Below are 17116 nucleotides of genomic sequence, written 5' to 3'. Positions count from 1 at the left end.
GAGTTTTATTTCAAAATATCTTCATTTTATCGTCTGAGTTAGAAATTATCCACTTCCTTTTGCTTAGTTAACCTACAGTCTTTGTAGAGGAATCCTATGTTCAGGGAACCCTGTCCAGGTCAAATTATTCTGTTACACACCCACTTGGATCCCAACCTTTCTTCTTTATACCACCTGTCACATATGCTTGTAGAATTATGTGATAAATATCTGCCTCTTCCACTAGATCAGTTTTTGCCGCTTAATGTATTAATAGTAGCTTGGACAGATCCTGGGAAATGGTTTATTCTCAACCTGTAAAACCTATGATAGGGTACCCCATCTGCAATGAGAACTAATATTTAATTCTATTTTAAATCAACTCCTGTCCCAGGTTCAGCCATTTTCTCATGGGGGAGGGTTTAAAAAGGGTGGAGGCTAAAGTGCTTACTTTTCAAGGGAGGATGTGGAGGGGTGAATGATCTTAGAAGGTTGAATGGCAGGCAGTTCTTGGGAAGCAGAGGGGGCCCTGTGTATCATGGCTCAGGATTCCTGCATCAAGCTGATGAAACAAGTGCCAACCCACTATTCCTGGTGTCACTGATACTGCCCTGGAAGTGTCAACGAATACAGGAGCCAGAAACACTATCTATGGCTAACCATTAGTTTGGAGGACCACCAGGTGGTGCTAAACCACAGCTAGCGCATGAACACATTTGGATGCAGCAACAAGACCTCTGAAATTCCTGGCCATCCAGCTGGGCAATTTTTTAACTTTGTCATTTAAAACCTAACACTAATGTGACTTGACATTTTGCGTGATGTAGTTGCTTGAATTTTATGTAACACACAATAGCAGGAATTTTTCTACAGTTGTTGAAGAAGGACTGCACAAGAGCAGGGCAAACTCAGTGATGATGGAAAGACAGGGTGGCCTTAGTTTTGAGGCAAAGGGTCTTTGTTGAAGCAACAGTACCTTGAAGTTTCTTTCTTATTTCGAAGATCTATATCTAAAGAGGCATTCTTAGTTTATTCTGTGGAGATAAATTGATTCCAAGCACTAAATGAATTAAAATACTTTTTTTTTTTTTAAATGCCTGCCAAATAAAATGCAGTGAAGGGTTTGGTGGAAATAATAAATCCACAAAATGGATCTTTTATCCCCATGATAACAGATTTTCAAATAAAAGCAAGTATACTAATAACAGTAATAATAACAACAGCTAATGGTATTTTCCAGGCTGATTATCTGCTAGGTACCGAAATGGGCATTTTCACACATTACCTGATTGAATCCCAATAACAATTTGTGAAATAGGAATTATATATCATTTTTATAAAGGCAGGAGTTGAGACATAGAAAGGTTGATTTTCCAAAAGTTATTAAAAATATATAGCAGAATTGAAATTGAGCAAATCTCTTGTCATTTACAAGTTCAAATGCAAAAGCTCTATTTTGTTTGATTCTAGACATCACAGAGACATGCCAAAATCTCTGGGACAAGAAGAAGTATCCCATAATTTTGATGTATATTTAAAATGATCTAGCTACTAAAAAATTAAAAACTATTGTTGAATCTTTGTAAGAATGATATATGCAGATATGTAAACTCTACTTAAAGTTAGGTCTCTTATTTAGGATCCTTTGAAAATATGTCCTAAGTAAAAGGCTTATGCACAGTTAATTTATTTAAGAAGTAATTCCAGGAAGCAGGAGTAATTGATGGGGAAGTGAAAAAGGGAAGAGGAAAAGCCAATCCAAGATGTGTTTGTTTGGGGTTGGTTATGTTGATCATGCCCAGAGGAGCCTGATGAAATGTGATTAAGAACTATATTCTGGAGGATGCAAAGGAGAAGGACTGTTTGCTGACTTCCATCCCACTTTGGTCAGGAGGGGCCCCTTAGGTGTTGACACCCCTGTGCTTCCAGGTTGCCCATGTCAATGCCCCCAGAGTCTGGCCGCTCTCTCAGGCAGAAGTACCAAAGAATGTGCTGGGCAAGAAGAGAGTTCTTGGTGTAAGCCAAGGCCAGGCAAGATATAGGTTATACCTCTGGAAAGCTGTTCTAAACCTGTAGTAAAAGCTAGAATAAGAGGAAGGGCTGAGAAGATCTGAAATGGTGCATGAGAAGGTTCTAATGCTATGGTACTCTTCCCTTAGGAATATATGGCATTAATATGTGGATTTTGGTAGTAATAGTGATTAAATATAGGTATCGTGGATTTTTCTAAAAATGATGTTAAAACTGTAAACCAGTTTATTGAAATTAAAATATCTTTTAGGCCATCTAATTTTTCCCCCTAATTGTGTTACCATAGAAACATAGCTTAGCTCACTTTGTTTGAGTTCCAAATTTAATGAGTTATTTATTTCTGATATTGTTAAGAGCATGTAAAAATCCAGGTATTATTTATTTCATCTTTCATGTTTGCTAAATGTAAAATATCAGATTAAGTTTTAAGGGGCGGTATCCATTTAATTGTTTACATCTGTATCTTTTAAGAAAGAGTGTTCATTAACATAGACAGAGATAGGCTAAAATCTGAACAAATAATACTTTACTATTAAAAAGTAGCAGAACAGGGCGGCGCCTGTGGCTCAGTAGGTAAGGCGCCGGCCCCATATACTGAGGGTGGCGGGTTCAAACCCGGCCCCGGCCAAACTGCAACCAAAAAATAGCTGGGAGTTGTGGCGGGCGCCTGTAGTCCCAGCTACCCGGGAGGCTGAGGCAAGAGAATCGCTTAAGCCCAGAAGTTGGAAGTTGCTGTGAGCTGTGTGAGGCCACGGCACTCTACCGAGGGCCATAAAGTTAGACTCTGTCTCTACAAAAAAAAAAAAAAAAAAGTAGCAGAACAATAGTCAGTTTCAAATTTTCAATCAGACTGCAAATTCAAATAGAGGTACCAGGGTATAGTGGAAGAGACAGTGACCTCAGAGTCAGAAAATGTGGGTTTTGCTACCTAAGGGCCATATGATCTTGACCAGGCAGTTTAAATCTTCTTTGCATCTTGGTTTTCTTCATTGTTGTGAGGATTTAAGTAAGACTCTGTATGTTAAAGTATATCAGACATTTACAATGCCTGGAACACAGTAAGTATTCCAGTATTCCAACACTATAAATAAGGATTAAATTTACATATGAAACGTTTACCCTACACGGGCTCTGAGACACACACTGATCATACATGCTATCAAACTGGAAGCTGTCCTTTCAAAATATGGTTCTTCTTGCTCTTGTTTTTTCTTTTCTGTTGAGTACTTGCCTAGCTATTACTACTTTCGAAAAAGCTTTGATGGTCCTGATCATGTAAGACCTTTCTCGCCTCTTTTTAAATGTTAAGTTACTATCTCTAACTTTTTGGAAAGCAGGAGCCTCAGAACACTTTAATACCGAGGACAATGTTTTTAGCTGCAAACAACAGAAATTGGTAGTGGTCCAGGATATTGGGTAACTCATAGAAAAGATGGGAAATCTAAAAGATCAGAAAACAAGCAGGAAGTAAAGGAGGCCAGGTAGCCAAAAATGACATCATGGGAACATTCCATGGAGTGCTCACTGGCAGCTCCAGGCAATGCCACTGCTGGCCCCAGGCACTGGGTTGCCACACCTGCTACCATAGTCACAACTGAATCTGGTCAGTGAGCAGTGGAGTGAACTCTTCCTTATATCTTCCTTATTTTTATATATTATCATTAATTTTTCTTTCTCTCCTTATCTCTGAATGTTTGAGACACCTGCTTAAGACTCACAGTTGCAGGGCTGAGTCTCTCCAATTGACTAAAGCTTGTGATATGTGACTGTACTCTGGCTACTAAAAGATGGGGAAGCATTTTTGGCTTCTAGAGTGGAAGGTGGGCTATATGTCACACCGAGAATCCAACTCTGGGAAATTCTCTGAACATTAGAAGTAAAAAACAAAACAAACCAAAAAACAAAACAAAACAAACAACAACAACAAAAAAACCCCAACAAAACCAAAACATGGCAGTCAAAAAAATTCACCAGATTTCAGTTCAATAGTGATATCCATTCTTCTCAGGTTGTTCTTCTGTCTTGATATTCTTCACTCAGTGGACTTACTGTAAGGTAACCTGCCACCATCCTACTCTAAATAGAATAGGGGTAAAGGGAAAGAAAAGAAACAGAAAAGTTAAAATCATGAATATTTAAATTATATAGCAAGGAATGAGATTGAGATATAGGCTAGAGACCTTACTTCTCACTTGTCTGGATTTAGAGTTTTATTTGTAGAAAGATTTTAAACTATTGTTTCAGTTACCTTAATTGTATGTACATATTTTCTGAGATTTTTTGGGGGGGCAAGTGTTGGTAAGTGGTATTTTTCTAGGACTTTGTTTCTTCCAAATTTTCAAATTTATTGGCATAAAATGGTTAATTATTATTATTTTTTAATGTCTACAGCATCTGTAGTGATGTCTCCTTTTAAAATTCTGGTATTACTTGAGGTCTCTCATTTTTAATTTTGATTAGTCTCACCAGAATTTGGTTAATTTAATTAAGTTTCAAGGTACCAACTTTGGGCTGTGTTTACCTTCTTCCTCTTTATTATTATTTTTCCTTCTACTTCCTTTAGATTTCTTTTGTTTCTTTGTCAAAATTCTTATGCTTTATAGTAATTTATTTGTGTTTAGTTTTTTATAGTTTCTAATATAAACATTGCAGCTTTAAATTTTCCTTCAAGTATATGTACTCTAGTTGTATTTCACAGGTTTTGATATAAAATATTTTTATTATTTTCTTCTCAGCACATTTTAGTTTCCATTATGATTTCTTGATTTTGAATTATTTAGAACTGCCTTTCTTAATATCCAAGTGTGTGTGTTGTATGTGTGTTGTGTGTGTGTGTATTTGTTCTTGATATCTACTTAATAGAATATGATCAGAGAATGTGTTCTGAATGGTTTTAGTCCTGTGAAATTTCTTCAGACTTGCTTCATTCACTGATTTATTTATTCAAATGTTTATTCAGTATCTACTCTATGTCAAGCACTGCTAAAGACAGTGAGAATTCAACAATGAATTTAACAGGTTGAAATCCCTATCTTCATAAATTGTATTGGGTGAAACAGACAATACAACAAAGGTATTAAATAATGATAGAGTACGTTAGTCATCTAGTGCTAAGAAAAAGTACAGGAGGGAAAGGAATTTAAAAATTTTTTTTAACCTTTTATTTTAGATAGGATGGTCACTTGAGAACTCACTTCATGTGACATAAGAGAAAAGATTTTAGCAAGTAAAAGAAGAGGTGTGAAAAAATCTAGGGAAAAATAATTTCAATGTTCCTGAGGCAAACATATCTCTGTTTATTCAAAAAACATTGAGAAAGCAATTACAATGAGAGCAGAACGAGTGAGAGGAAAATGGATGTGATTAGAGAGGTAATGGGGGACTAGATTGAGTTGGGTCTTAAGGAATGCAGAATAGATGTCCACTTCATAATCCCAGAACCTGTGAATAAGTTACCTTGTATAGAAAAGGGGAAGGAAGAGTGCAGATGGATACTATTTAGCTCCCAGAAATAAAGAGATTATTCTAGATTATTTGAGTGGGCCCAATGTAATCACCAGGACCCTAAAATGTGGAAGAAGGCAGCAGATTAGAGTCAGATGGTAGTAGGAAGGGCTTGGCCTGCTGCTGCTGGTTTTGAAAGATGAAGGAAGGTAGACCATTAGCCAAGGGAAGTAGATAGACACTAGGAAGTGGAAAAGGTCAGGAAATAGTTTTCCCCTAGAGGCTCCAGAAAGGAAGACAGCCCTGTTAGAGCCTGGACTTTAGCCCATTGAAATCCATTTTGGACTCTGACTTCAAGAACTGTAAGATAATACATGTTTCACATCATCAAGTGAAAGAGCAAACTAACACAGGTCCTGCTGTTTATTGTAAGGATTTTTACTTTCTCTCTGGGTGAGAAGGGAAGCCACTGGAGGTCTGGGAGGGAGGGGTGACATGATCAGTCCTAATAGTATCTCCTGGTATGCTGTGGTGAGGATAGACTGTAAAGGATTTCCTCATCTAGCTTTTGGCTTGAATTTTCCACATTTTATTGAGAGATCATTACTTCATTTAAGATTTATTAAAAATATTAATTTACTTTATTTTATAAGTCAAAGTTTGTAGTCTGTTTTGTTGCTAGAAGTGAAAGTCTGAACTGTATTTTACATTAAAATTCTATGGAAAACTCATCAGAAAACACTGAGATAATTGATTGCTTATTCCCTAATATATATCATTAAGTGAAAGACTTCAAAGATGATTAGCTTAGTGAAAACTGGCGAAGAAATTACAGAACATTTGAAAATTATATTCCCTATAAGATAGAGAATACAAACATTTTTCAGGTGTATGCAAATTGCTTCATATGCTATTACCCTTGTCTAGTCCTAGAATATACAGTGGTACCATTTAAAATTTTACATTCAAATGCTATTAAGAATTTAATAGCATTTTGTTACAATGTGCCCTGCTCAGAGAATAACTTTACCTAAAAATAAATGTGTTTATGATGAAAGAGCTTCAATGAAAAGACCTAACTTTTCTCAAAGTGGATGAAGATGTCATGGAAATTTGCTTCAGCAATACTCACAATAGTGATAAAGATTGAGTCGTGGGAAGGATGGGGGGTCCTGTTCTCTTTTGTGTAAATCCCACATAGCAAGAGCTGACAGAGGAGTGGGGAGAAACAGATGTAAGGAAGACTAATCTATCAATGTATCTAGATTATAAATTAATCCAGAATTTGAGAAGGATGTTTTAAAATATTAAGGGCTATATTTACAATTGTTGGTTTATTGCTCTACTCTTAACAATTCCATTATTTTCTTTTCTATTCCTTTACTGTTACTTTGGAACTTCTTTTTCAATCTTTACAAAGTGAGAGGAGGAAGGATTCCTCTCAAATTTTACTTCTGAAAGGACTGACTTCCGACTCCAAACCATAGCTCGCTATAATGAGCTGAGTTAAAATAGTTACAGAATGAGTTACTGGCTCCAAGGGTCAAACTAGTTGTTCCCAACTTTAAGAATGGTGTATAACACACTCCATACATAAACACTCCCTAAAATTTAAGTGCAATTAACCTTTAATTTATATACATGAATGAAGAGGGATCTGAGGTATTAATAATTTAAAATAGCTAATGCAAAAAATAATTTATATTTAGTTTTGGAATGCCTTGTAATTCACTCTGTTGTTTTTTTTCTTAATTATGTTTCTCCTAAACTAATAATAAATTTTTCATTCTTGAGTGTAGATTAACTGATATGGAAAGAGCTGGCCCAGCATTTTGATGGATTGAGGAGAGAAACTTGCCTAGGATTAAAATTTGAACTTGGAAAATCCATATTTAAATATTTAGAAGTTGACTGTATTTGCATACTGTCAATGTTTTTGAGCCAAGGGTACAAAGTTTTTGAGCCAAGGGTACTAGTACACTATAGCAGAGCCTTTTACCAGAGTTTCTTGTTCCAGTGATTCCCTGCTTCATTTCTTTCATGGTAAGGTAGACCTTCCATGGTTCCCCTAGAGGTGAGTCTGGGGCCAATCTCATCAAACTGTATAGCTATTAAGGTAGCTAGGGCTGAGTGATGGGATAAATGTTGGGCAGGCAATCGCAGTACTCCCTACAGATAACTTTAAGACACTATGACTCACACACTTTTTAGATGTTGGTCTATAAAGAGATAAAAAGACAAGACTTCATGGTGTGTTAGAAAAAGCTATAGGGTAAATGTTGGAAGACTTTGGTCCCAGTTCTACCCATTGGTATTTGTAGCCCTGAGGTGTCTCTTGCTGTTTTAGAGGCTCAAAATCCTCTTACGTGAAGAGAGGGTAATTATACAGGCTTTATCTACCTCCTGGGGTTGCTGTGAAGATCAAATCAAATAATTATATGGGAAAGGACTTTGAAATTTATGAAGTATTATATGAATGTAAGATGTTGTCTGTGTCTTTAGTACTCAGAATACTTAAGGGATTTAAAGAAATCCTTCTGTGGTCATAAGGAAGATTAGGATAAAAGAGCTGGTGAAACCCATAATTACTAATAAAAAATCTACTCAAAGTGCATTCCAGGAGTGTTATCTCCATGAATTTTAAAAAAGCACACTCTTATTTTATTTCCTGTGAATTAAGTGGTTTTGGGAAGCCTCTGTGTACAGCGCTTGGAGCTTTTGGTACTCCCAATCTGCTTCCTTCACTTCACCATCTACCATCTGTGCTTCTGGGAGGCTGGATTGCCTCCTAAAATGTGAATATCCCCACTTTTCCTTCAGAAGACACTTCTCTGTTAAAAGGGCTCCTCCACTTACCTGTGAGCACTCTGTCCTCTTAATGACTTATTAGTTCTTGTCTGGCAAGACAGAAGTATACTTTGGTGACACAGAGTCAGCAGAACTCTCTCTGCTTATTTCTGATAGCACAAATATAGCCCATGTATAGTTGGAACTTGAGGGCAGGGATCATAATTAATTATGCTTTTTGTTTAACCTTCAACCCAGTGCCTTATATAGTGTAGGCACTTAGTAAATAGTTGTTAAATTGATTTGATAAAAAGCATGTCAGATAATTTGCTTTATCAGGGCTTTTAAACCTAGGTTACTAGGTTATTTACTTAATTAAAGAATATACATTCTATCTCTATATTCAAATCTGAGATTATGGTGAACTAAAGAACTGTGAGAAGCACCTGTCACTTCACAACTTCCTTTACTCTTCCTATTGTTCACTCTCATGTTCTGCTTCGAACTAGGTTAGATGGCAGGAATATACACAAGAGAGGGTGAGGAACTGAATTGGATGGAGAAAAGAAAATCTAGGCCTTCCCCTAGAGTTTAAAAGAATGAGAATGAGCCGGGTGATGATAACGTAGTTAAAAAATTTAAACTTTTATTATTACTATGAGAGATTCTACCATCATGTCATTTTTTTTCTTGATACTAGAGATTTGGTAGGAGTTTCTAACAAGTTGGAAGTAGCAAGCAAAAGTTAAGGCATCTCTAATTCATAATTAAAATTTATCTTTTCAGGATAGTCTTGTTAAAACTGATGGACATTTCTTAACATGTTCCCATTTTTAACTTGAAAATATAATATTCACATCTTCAAAAAAGAAAAAGTACATCCATAACTCCATCGTCTTGATATTATTTTCATTTTTACATTATCTTCTAATCCTTGCCCAAATATATATTTAAAAAAGTTTACATATATGCATTTCTCCCGCACATACTATTTTTGTTTCTGAGTTGCCGTGGGAGGATTGTATGCGCATGATGAGGACTCAGAATTTCTGAATGGCCCCTAGGAATCCTAATCTAGGCTGCTATAGAAAATTGACCAAAATGGTCTGCCATTTTCTGGGTGGGTATACCCTTAAATTTAGAAAGCTCAGTTTGGAGGCTAAAGCAGAAAGAACTATAGGCTTTACAACAGAGAACAGAGACCTGTATGGAAAAGAAAGATTAGATGTTATAAGGAAAGATGTAGGTATATGAGTAAAATGATTTCAGATGCTATGAGTCTTTCTCCCCCACCAACCAAAACAAGAAAAATTAAAAGTCCAGCTAAAGTAACAACCACTACCATAAAAGCAGCTCCCCATTAGCTAATAAATACTTTAAGTTAGTTTAAGAAAGTGCTAGTGTTTAAAACGGAAAATTTAAAATCCCATATAGAACTTGACCTAAGTTTTACAGAAGAGACAGGCGAAGATGGCAGTCTCTTTGACGCGAGTGAGGAGCACGGTACAGTCCCTAGCACGTTTCAAGGAAAAAGCACAAAAGGGCTATAGAATAAGCCAAATGTCATCGATTCCTAATTCTGCCAGAGTCAGGAACTTTCAGATCATTTAGGCTTCAAGAAGAGAAGATATGAAAGTGAGATGAAATTATCTGTAACAGTAAACACTCTTGCTAGTTCGGAGGGAGGAAGGCTTGCAAAAGTCGTTCTTCGGGACCAAGAAGACACCACCTGCCTCGCCGCGGTGAGGAGGGGAGGCCCCGGCGGGCGTCTGCCTCTCGGGTTCCCCGCGCAGGCGGAGGCGCGAGGGGAGCGGGCGGCCGGGCGCACAGGTGGCGGGGGCTGCGCCAGCTGCGCCCGCGCTCGGCTCGGCGGGTGGGCCGCCAGGCGTCGCGCTGGAGCCGCGGTTGCCTTGGAGACAGAGCGGGGCGAGTGGGCGGCGCGGCGAGGAGCCCGGCTGCAGCCGGAGTAGCGGGGCGTGAGTTGGGGGGAGTGGCTGCCCCGGCGGCGCGAGGGGCCGGTGGGTCCTGGGGCAGCGCGAGGTGGCCGTGGCGCTGCTGGCCGGTCCGGGACCCCTCTGGTAGCGGTTCAGCCTCCGCGGAGCCGGGCGGCGCGGCAGCTGCACTTGGCTGTCCTGTGCGTCCGACGGTCCCAGCTCCGCCCGGCGGCAGGTCCAGGAGGACCAGACTGTCCCCAGAGCACCGAGAGCCCGCCTGCGCCTCCCTTGCCGTGACCAGGAGCCCGGCAGGCGGCGGGCGCGCTCCCTGCGGCCCCGGGATGACTTCTCCGGGCTCTCCTCTGGCGCCTTTGCTGCTTCTCTCTTTGAACAGTGAGTAGCCGAAGCCCTTCTTTCCCGGTGGGGCTGGGCCCGCGGGTCCGGGGCGAAGCAGTCTGGCCGTAACAGCCTTCTTGCTTTTGCCTAGCGGGGGGACCCCAACTTTCTTAGGAGCCATGTTCGTTGCTGGGGGCCGAGGCGCTCGCGCCCACTCGCGGCGGCTGCTTCCTCTGCCCGCGCACGGCGTATCGGCCCCCCGCGCAGCTCAGGTGCTCCCGGCTCGGAGAGGTAACTAAACCCGCTACCCTTTTGCTCTGATCCGTACCGCGCGTCTGACTCCGGCCCGCTAGGCTTCTGGGGAATACAGGATTCTTTTTAGATAACGAACTCTGTTGCTTACTGGTCCAGTTAGAAACTGTGTTTAGAAGCAGTTTCTGTTACTAGGCGTCTACAGGAAAACTGGAGATGTTTTAAAATAATTTGTAAAACTTTAAATTGTAGCTTTACCCTAACCTTTAAGAAGCCTATGCACAGTTTCAAAATGATCTTAGGTAAACTGTAGAGCGTGCAGGCACATTCAAAAACTAGAAATTATTTGTACTCTAGCTTCATTCCTAGAAGATGGAAGTTGGCTCACAGAAACGTATAGAATATAGCTATATTAGAACAAAGGAAATAAATGCCTTTTTTTGGTCAACGGTTTTAAAAACATGTTTATTTAAATTTAATTTTCTGTCCTCTAATATTTCTGACATTTTATTTTCTGTGAATGGCCATCGTATGTTAGAACCTGATTGTCATCTTATACAGTGCCCTTTGTTTTTGGGTGTGCATTGTCCTGTGGAATCAAGTTTTTTGTCCCATTTAATTGATTGATGAGGTTTACTGAGATTTATTCTGAAGGGTTTTGTTTAAAAAGGTTCAATGATTTCTGATATATCGTGGTTAACCCTGTTTCTTTCTGGAGACACTAGTATGTTTCCAAACATTTTATGACCTTATTTGAATGGATAATATTCCATATATCTTGAAGTAACTAATTTTAGCCAACTTTAATTGTACAGATTCATTTGGTAGGGGAGAAAAGAATACAAAAATCTTTCTGTATACCTTCTCCATAGAAGCTATTGGTATAATCATCAAAATCTCAGCTCCTCGAGTTTAATAGGTATATTTTTAGTGATGTGTGGATAATAAAAAGTGACATCAGTATGTACATTTTAAGCACTTGTGCTTCTAGATTAATTTTGTTCTGTTAAACCAGCTTGAATGACCGATGTTTCTCTCAGTACTACTTTTTTCAAGTGTAAAATAAGAGTAAGTGGGCTTTTATGCAACCCTTGGACATAACTGTAAATATTATAAATATTGCAAGAACAGCTCAAATTTTGGGTAGAAAAATGTATTTTTAAAATTTGAATATTATGATAAATGCTACTTTCTTTTTGTGAATAACATTCATGTATAGTTTGTTTCTGAATTATTAGGCAATACTTTTAAAGAGTTGATGTAAATTGCAGAATCAACATTACAAGGTCATCTGATTTGTTCCTTTTCCCTCAGCAGAACTATTGCTAAGTCATACTAGGATGTTGTTAAAGACTTCCAAGGACATTTCAGTCTTCGTGATTATTCTGTAGAGGCATTTTTCATCCTCAAAAAATGGTGTTCACTTGTTTATTTACAGAGCTACCACTTTACTTTGTGTGTTTGGTAATCTGGGGAAAGATGGGGGTAGAATGCAAAGTGGAAAAGTTTATTTTTTATCTGGACATTGAAGGAATAGAAATTGAATTGGCTGAAATGGGAGGAAGGAACAGTCTGGAGGAAAATATAAAGTGGAAGTGCAGGGGCATACTTTTGAAAGGCCAAGATTCTATCTTCTAGAGTAGGAAATAGGTGTAAAGGAGAAGGGGCTAAAAATGTAGTTGGGGGCAGGAGAGTAGAAAGCCTTTAAAACTGAATTTGGGCTTGGAGCCCCTAGCTCAGTGGTTATGGTGCTGGCCACATACACCGGGGCTGGCAGGTTCGAACCTGGCCTGGGCCTGCTAAAACAACGACAACTGCAACCAAAAAATAACCCAGCGTTGAGGCTGAGACAAGAGTCACTTAAGCCCAAGAGTTAGAGGCTGCTGTGAGCTGTGATGCCACCACACTCTACCAAGGGCGACATAATGAGACTCTGTCTCAAAAAAAACAAAACAAACAAAAAAACCTGAGTTTGGGCTTTATTCAGTAGGCTATGAAAGAGGCACTGATGTTCAATTTCCTTATGGTGAGGAGGGAAAGAGGATGAACAGCTAGGGTGCCTATTTGTGCTTACATACCCGTCTCCCAGAGAATTACCATGTCTTGAATGAATTGAGTTCTTGAATCAGTGGCAAAGTTGGTTGGAATGCATTATGGTCTATGCCTGGAACTTCCAATGTGCAATGAACAGGAGGGTGGATATCTGTGCTGGATAAATCATCAATAGCAGTGGCCACTACAATGAAATAATATACCAAAAGTGAAAACAGAGGTTTTTTTTTTTAAATAAATGAACGAAAATGCATGCCGAGAATTTTTTTTTTTTTTTTTTGGAGTAACTTTAAAGGGAATTTGAATTGAAATATTGACTTCTGTATAATTCTACCAATGGGATAGATATATCTAAAGTGTTTTTTGTAGTTGTGATTCCTTGAAATAGTAGATAACTTCCCAGAATTTGAAAAAAAGTATGTAAAAAAGGAAAGACTACTTAAAATGAAATGAAAAAAGCCATGAATCTTTTAAATGTTAGCATTATGAAAAATTTATTATAAATTTCAGTTTCTCAGCTCTGATTTAATTATGTAACTGTTTTGAAAGGATTCACTTTTTAGTAAAAATCTATAGTTTGACCTACATGACAAGTGATAGCTATTGGACAAAAATTTTAGAGATGCTGAGCTTAATACATTGTATATTCAACACGGACTATTCAGGAAGCAATTTAAATATTAAATCACCAAGCACTTTTAAAATGTTATGCGTAGAACTGTTGTGAGACCTGCGGTAATGATGCAATGGGTTAAGATACTTGTTTTGGCTTTTCCCCACCCCAGTAACAGTATGTGGCACATTTTCAAATGTGTTTTCACACTTTGATAGTGTAGACAAGTTATAATGAAAATTCTCATTTGAATCTTCATATTTATGCCATGTGATTTAGTGTCAACCAGGATGATGTGCTGGTGTGCAAGATTCTTTAGTTGCTGTGAGTAATGCAAAACAAGGGGCTGGCAGTACTTGCTTGGGAGAAAGGGGAAAATTGTGGCCTTCTCACCAAAATTTTCAACTATAACTAGTTTATTTAGCATAGGGATTTAAAATCTATTGTTACCCAAGCCAGTGATAACAATTTGTGTGTACGCCCTCAGTCCTTCACAGGTGTCTTTTTTTTTTTTTTATGGCCACACACTGAAAGAAGAGTTGTCTTGGGCCACATGTTAAAAATAGCTAAGGCAGTTCTTAGTAATAAAAATAAAGCTGGGGCATCAGCATACCAGATTTTAGTCTGTACTACAAAGCCATAGTGCTCAAGACAGCATGGTACTGGCACAAAAACAGAGACATAGACACTTGGAATCGAATTGAAAACTAAGAAATGAAACTAACATCTTACAACCACCTAATCTTCAATAAACCAAACAAGAACATACCTTGGGGGAAAGACTCCCTATTCAATAAATGGTGTTGGGAGAACTGGATGTCTACATGTAAAAGACTGAAACTGGACCCACACCTTTCCCCACTCACAAAAATTGATTCAAGATGGATAAAGGACTTAAATTTAAGGCATGAAACAATAAAAATCCTCCAAGAAAGCATAGGAAAAACACTGGAAGATATTGGCCTGGGGAAAGACTTCATGAAGAAGACTGCCATGGCAATTGCAACAACAACAAAAATAAACAAATGGGACTTCATTAAACTGAAAAGCTTCTGTACAGCTAAGGAGACAATAACCAAAGCAAAGAGACAACCTACACAATTCGAAAGGATATTTGCATATTTTCAATCAGACAAAAGCTTGATAACTAGGATCTATAGAGAACTCAAATTAATCCACATGAAAAAAGCCAACAATCCCATATATCAATGGGCAAGAGACATGAATAGAACTTTCTCTAAAGACGACAGACGAATGGCTAACAAACACATGAAAAAATGTTCATCATCTCTATATATTAGAGAAATGCAAATCAAAACAACCCTGAGATATCATCTAACCCCAGAGAGAATGGCCCACATCACAAAATCTCAAAACTGCAGATGCTGGCGTGGATGTGGAGAGAAGGGAACACTTTTACACTGCTGGTGGGACTGCAAACTAGTACAACCTTTCTGGAAGGAAGTATGGAGAAACCTCAAAGCACTCAAGCTAGACCTCCCATTTGATCCTGCAATCCCATTACTGGGCATCTACCCAGAAGGAAAGAAATCCTTTTATCATAAGGACACTTGTACTAGACTGTTTATTGCAGCTCAATTTACAATCGCCAAAATGTGGAAACAGCCTAAATGCCCACCAACCCAGGAATGGATTAACAAGCTGTGGTATATGTACACCATGGAATACTATTCAGCCATTAAAAAAAATGGAGACTTTACATCCTTCGTATTAATCTGGATGGAAGTGGAAGACATTATTCTTAGTAAAGCATCACAAGAATGGAGATGCATGAATCCTATGTACTCCATTTTGATATGAGGACAATTAATGACAATTAAGGTTATGGGGGGGTAAGGAAAAGCAGAAAGAGGGACGGAGGGAGGGGGGTGGGGCCTTGTTGTGTGTCACACGTTATGGGGGCAAGACATGATTGCAAGAGGGACTTTACCTAACAATTGCAATCAGTGTAACCTGGCTTATTGTACCCTCAACGAATCCCCAACAATAATAAAAAAAAAAAACTAAAAAAAAAATACAGTAAGGAAAGCTGATGAGTCCCACCTCCAAAAAAAGTCAGTGGATAATTTTTGCACATCTGACACCACAGATAAGCAAAATAGGCCTCAAAAAATCTGCATGCAGCTCATGGGCTGTGGGTTGGACACCTGCTTGAAATATTTTAAACAGTTTTGAGATAGGGATTGCTCAATTTCCAGTAGTCACTTCAAGTGAATGGAATCACCTAAACTTTCTCCTTTTTTGTTTGATGAGGACTCACTGGCACTAACACGTCTCATCCTTGCATTTTGAGAGCAGCCCTCAGACCATCTGGAGGATCTGAAATCCTCTCTTGATCATACTTTGTAGCAACTGGCTTAAGAGAGGTTGGCAGTTCTTGGGTTGTATTCAGAAAGCCATCTAATTTGAGCTGAGTTTAATCTTAAAAGTGAGGAGTTAATTAGTTTACTTATTAGTTAAGCCTGTCTTAACTAATAAGCCTGCAGGATTTTTTTCTCTCTGTTACAATTTGGGTAATTGATTTCCTATGTACCTGTTTTCCTACTACTTAAGAGAGAGCCTATTGTTATAGTTTATAATGGGTTGAATCATGGAAACCTGAAAGTCAAAGAGACAATTTGTTTGCTCATTTGCAAATGACAGACTCAGCCAATGAGCTGCTGCCAGTTCATCTTTGCCTTTATCAGATACTGTGTAGGTGCTATGTGGTGCCGCTATGCCTCACTCATGTATTATAGGAGGACATACTTATCTATTGTAAAATATATCTATTTTAATAAATATTACAAAAATTTTTATGTTCCTAGAATTGGGTTAAACTAATACAAATTTGGCAACATGAAAAAAAAATCTATCAATTAAAAATTCATTTGAAAAAGTCTACTTGTTGGTTTAGTTTCGCTTAGTAGTTAGCTTTTTTGATCTTCAGAGAGATAAACTGACAGTATTAAAGGCACATTTTTGATTAGAAAAGCATTGCTGGTAAAGAAGTGGAGATCCTAGCAGTACTGAGTTTAGGGAATTCTTGTACCACGCAGAGTTCTTTGGAAAAACCTTCAGAGTTAGGTTAACGTTAGCAGCTATTAATGACAGTGGTTTGGGATTGGGGTAAATGGTTAAAGTATAATAGATTTGTGGGATGGGAAAGTCAATGTCTTTTTTTACTGAAGGTAATGAATGTGTAATAATACAGATGACCTTGACGTTATAACTCTTGTGTGATGGGACCACTTCTAGACCTGTCTTAAAAGACTGATTGGTTTAGTGCTTATAAAAATTGAGAAGAAATTTAAATCTTTGCCTAAGTCTGTTGCAGATCACAATAGGGAAAATAAACCAGTGTCCTAATTTAGAAAACCCCTTTACCACCCTCCCCCTTTCCCTAAGCCTCATTGTTCACAGCAGTTGCTCATGCAGAATCTTTCTCTCCAGTACTCCATTAATGTTGATTCTATTCTTTTTTCTTTCATCCCATCCTTTCATTTTGGAGGATGTTGCATTCCTTTGCTAGTAGCATCAGGTGTTTCTAAGTTAATACATCTAGCCATTCCTGGCTTCTTTCAATTATTCAGCTCCACCTAGTTCAAGGATTGATAATTAAAAAAACCCTGGAGCCAATCAAGTAGACCCAGAAATCATGTTAGAAGCTGGGTGTTGGTGGGGTAGA

General features: G+C 38.3%; 1 protein-coding gene across 2 annotated transcripts in view; it reads left to right on the top strand.

Annotated features, from left to right (window-relative positions):
* Positions 1 to 10199: 10199 nt before the first annotated feature.
* IGSF11 (immunoglobulin superfamily member 11) overlaps positions 10200 to 17116 on the top strand; it is a 146782-nt gene continuing 139865 nt past the window's right edge. The window contains exon 1 of one of the 2 annotated variants that reach the window (XM_053565298.1): positions 10200 to 10568. In XM_053565298.1, coding sequence (XP_053421273.1) covers positions 10517 to 10568 — 52 coding nt within the window. In that variant the 5' untranslated portion in view covers positions 10200 to 10516. The remainder of the gene's footprint in view (positions 10569 to 17116) is intronic. The other variant, XM_053565296.1, reaches the window with a different exon arrangement.

This window comes from Nycticebus coucang, chromosome 16 (genome assembly GCF_027406575.1).
Source record: "Nycticebus coucang isolate mNycCou1 chromosome 16, mNycCou1.pri, whole genome shotgun sequence".
NCBI classification, from domain to species: domain Eukaryota; kingdom Metazoa; phylum Chordata; class Mammalia; order Primates; family Lorisidae; genus Nycticebus; species Nycticebus coucang.
The sequence above is the reverse complement of the archived record's forward strand: the minus strand, read 5'-3'. Positions and strand labels throughout refer to the sequence as shown.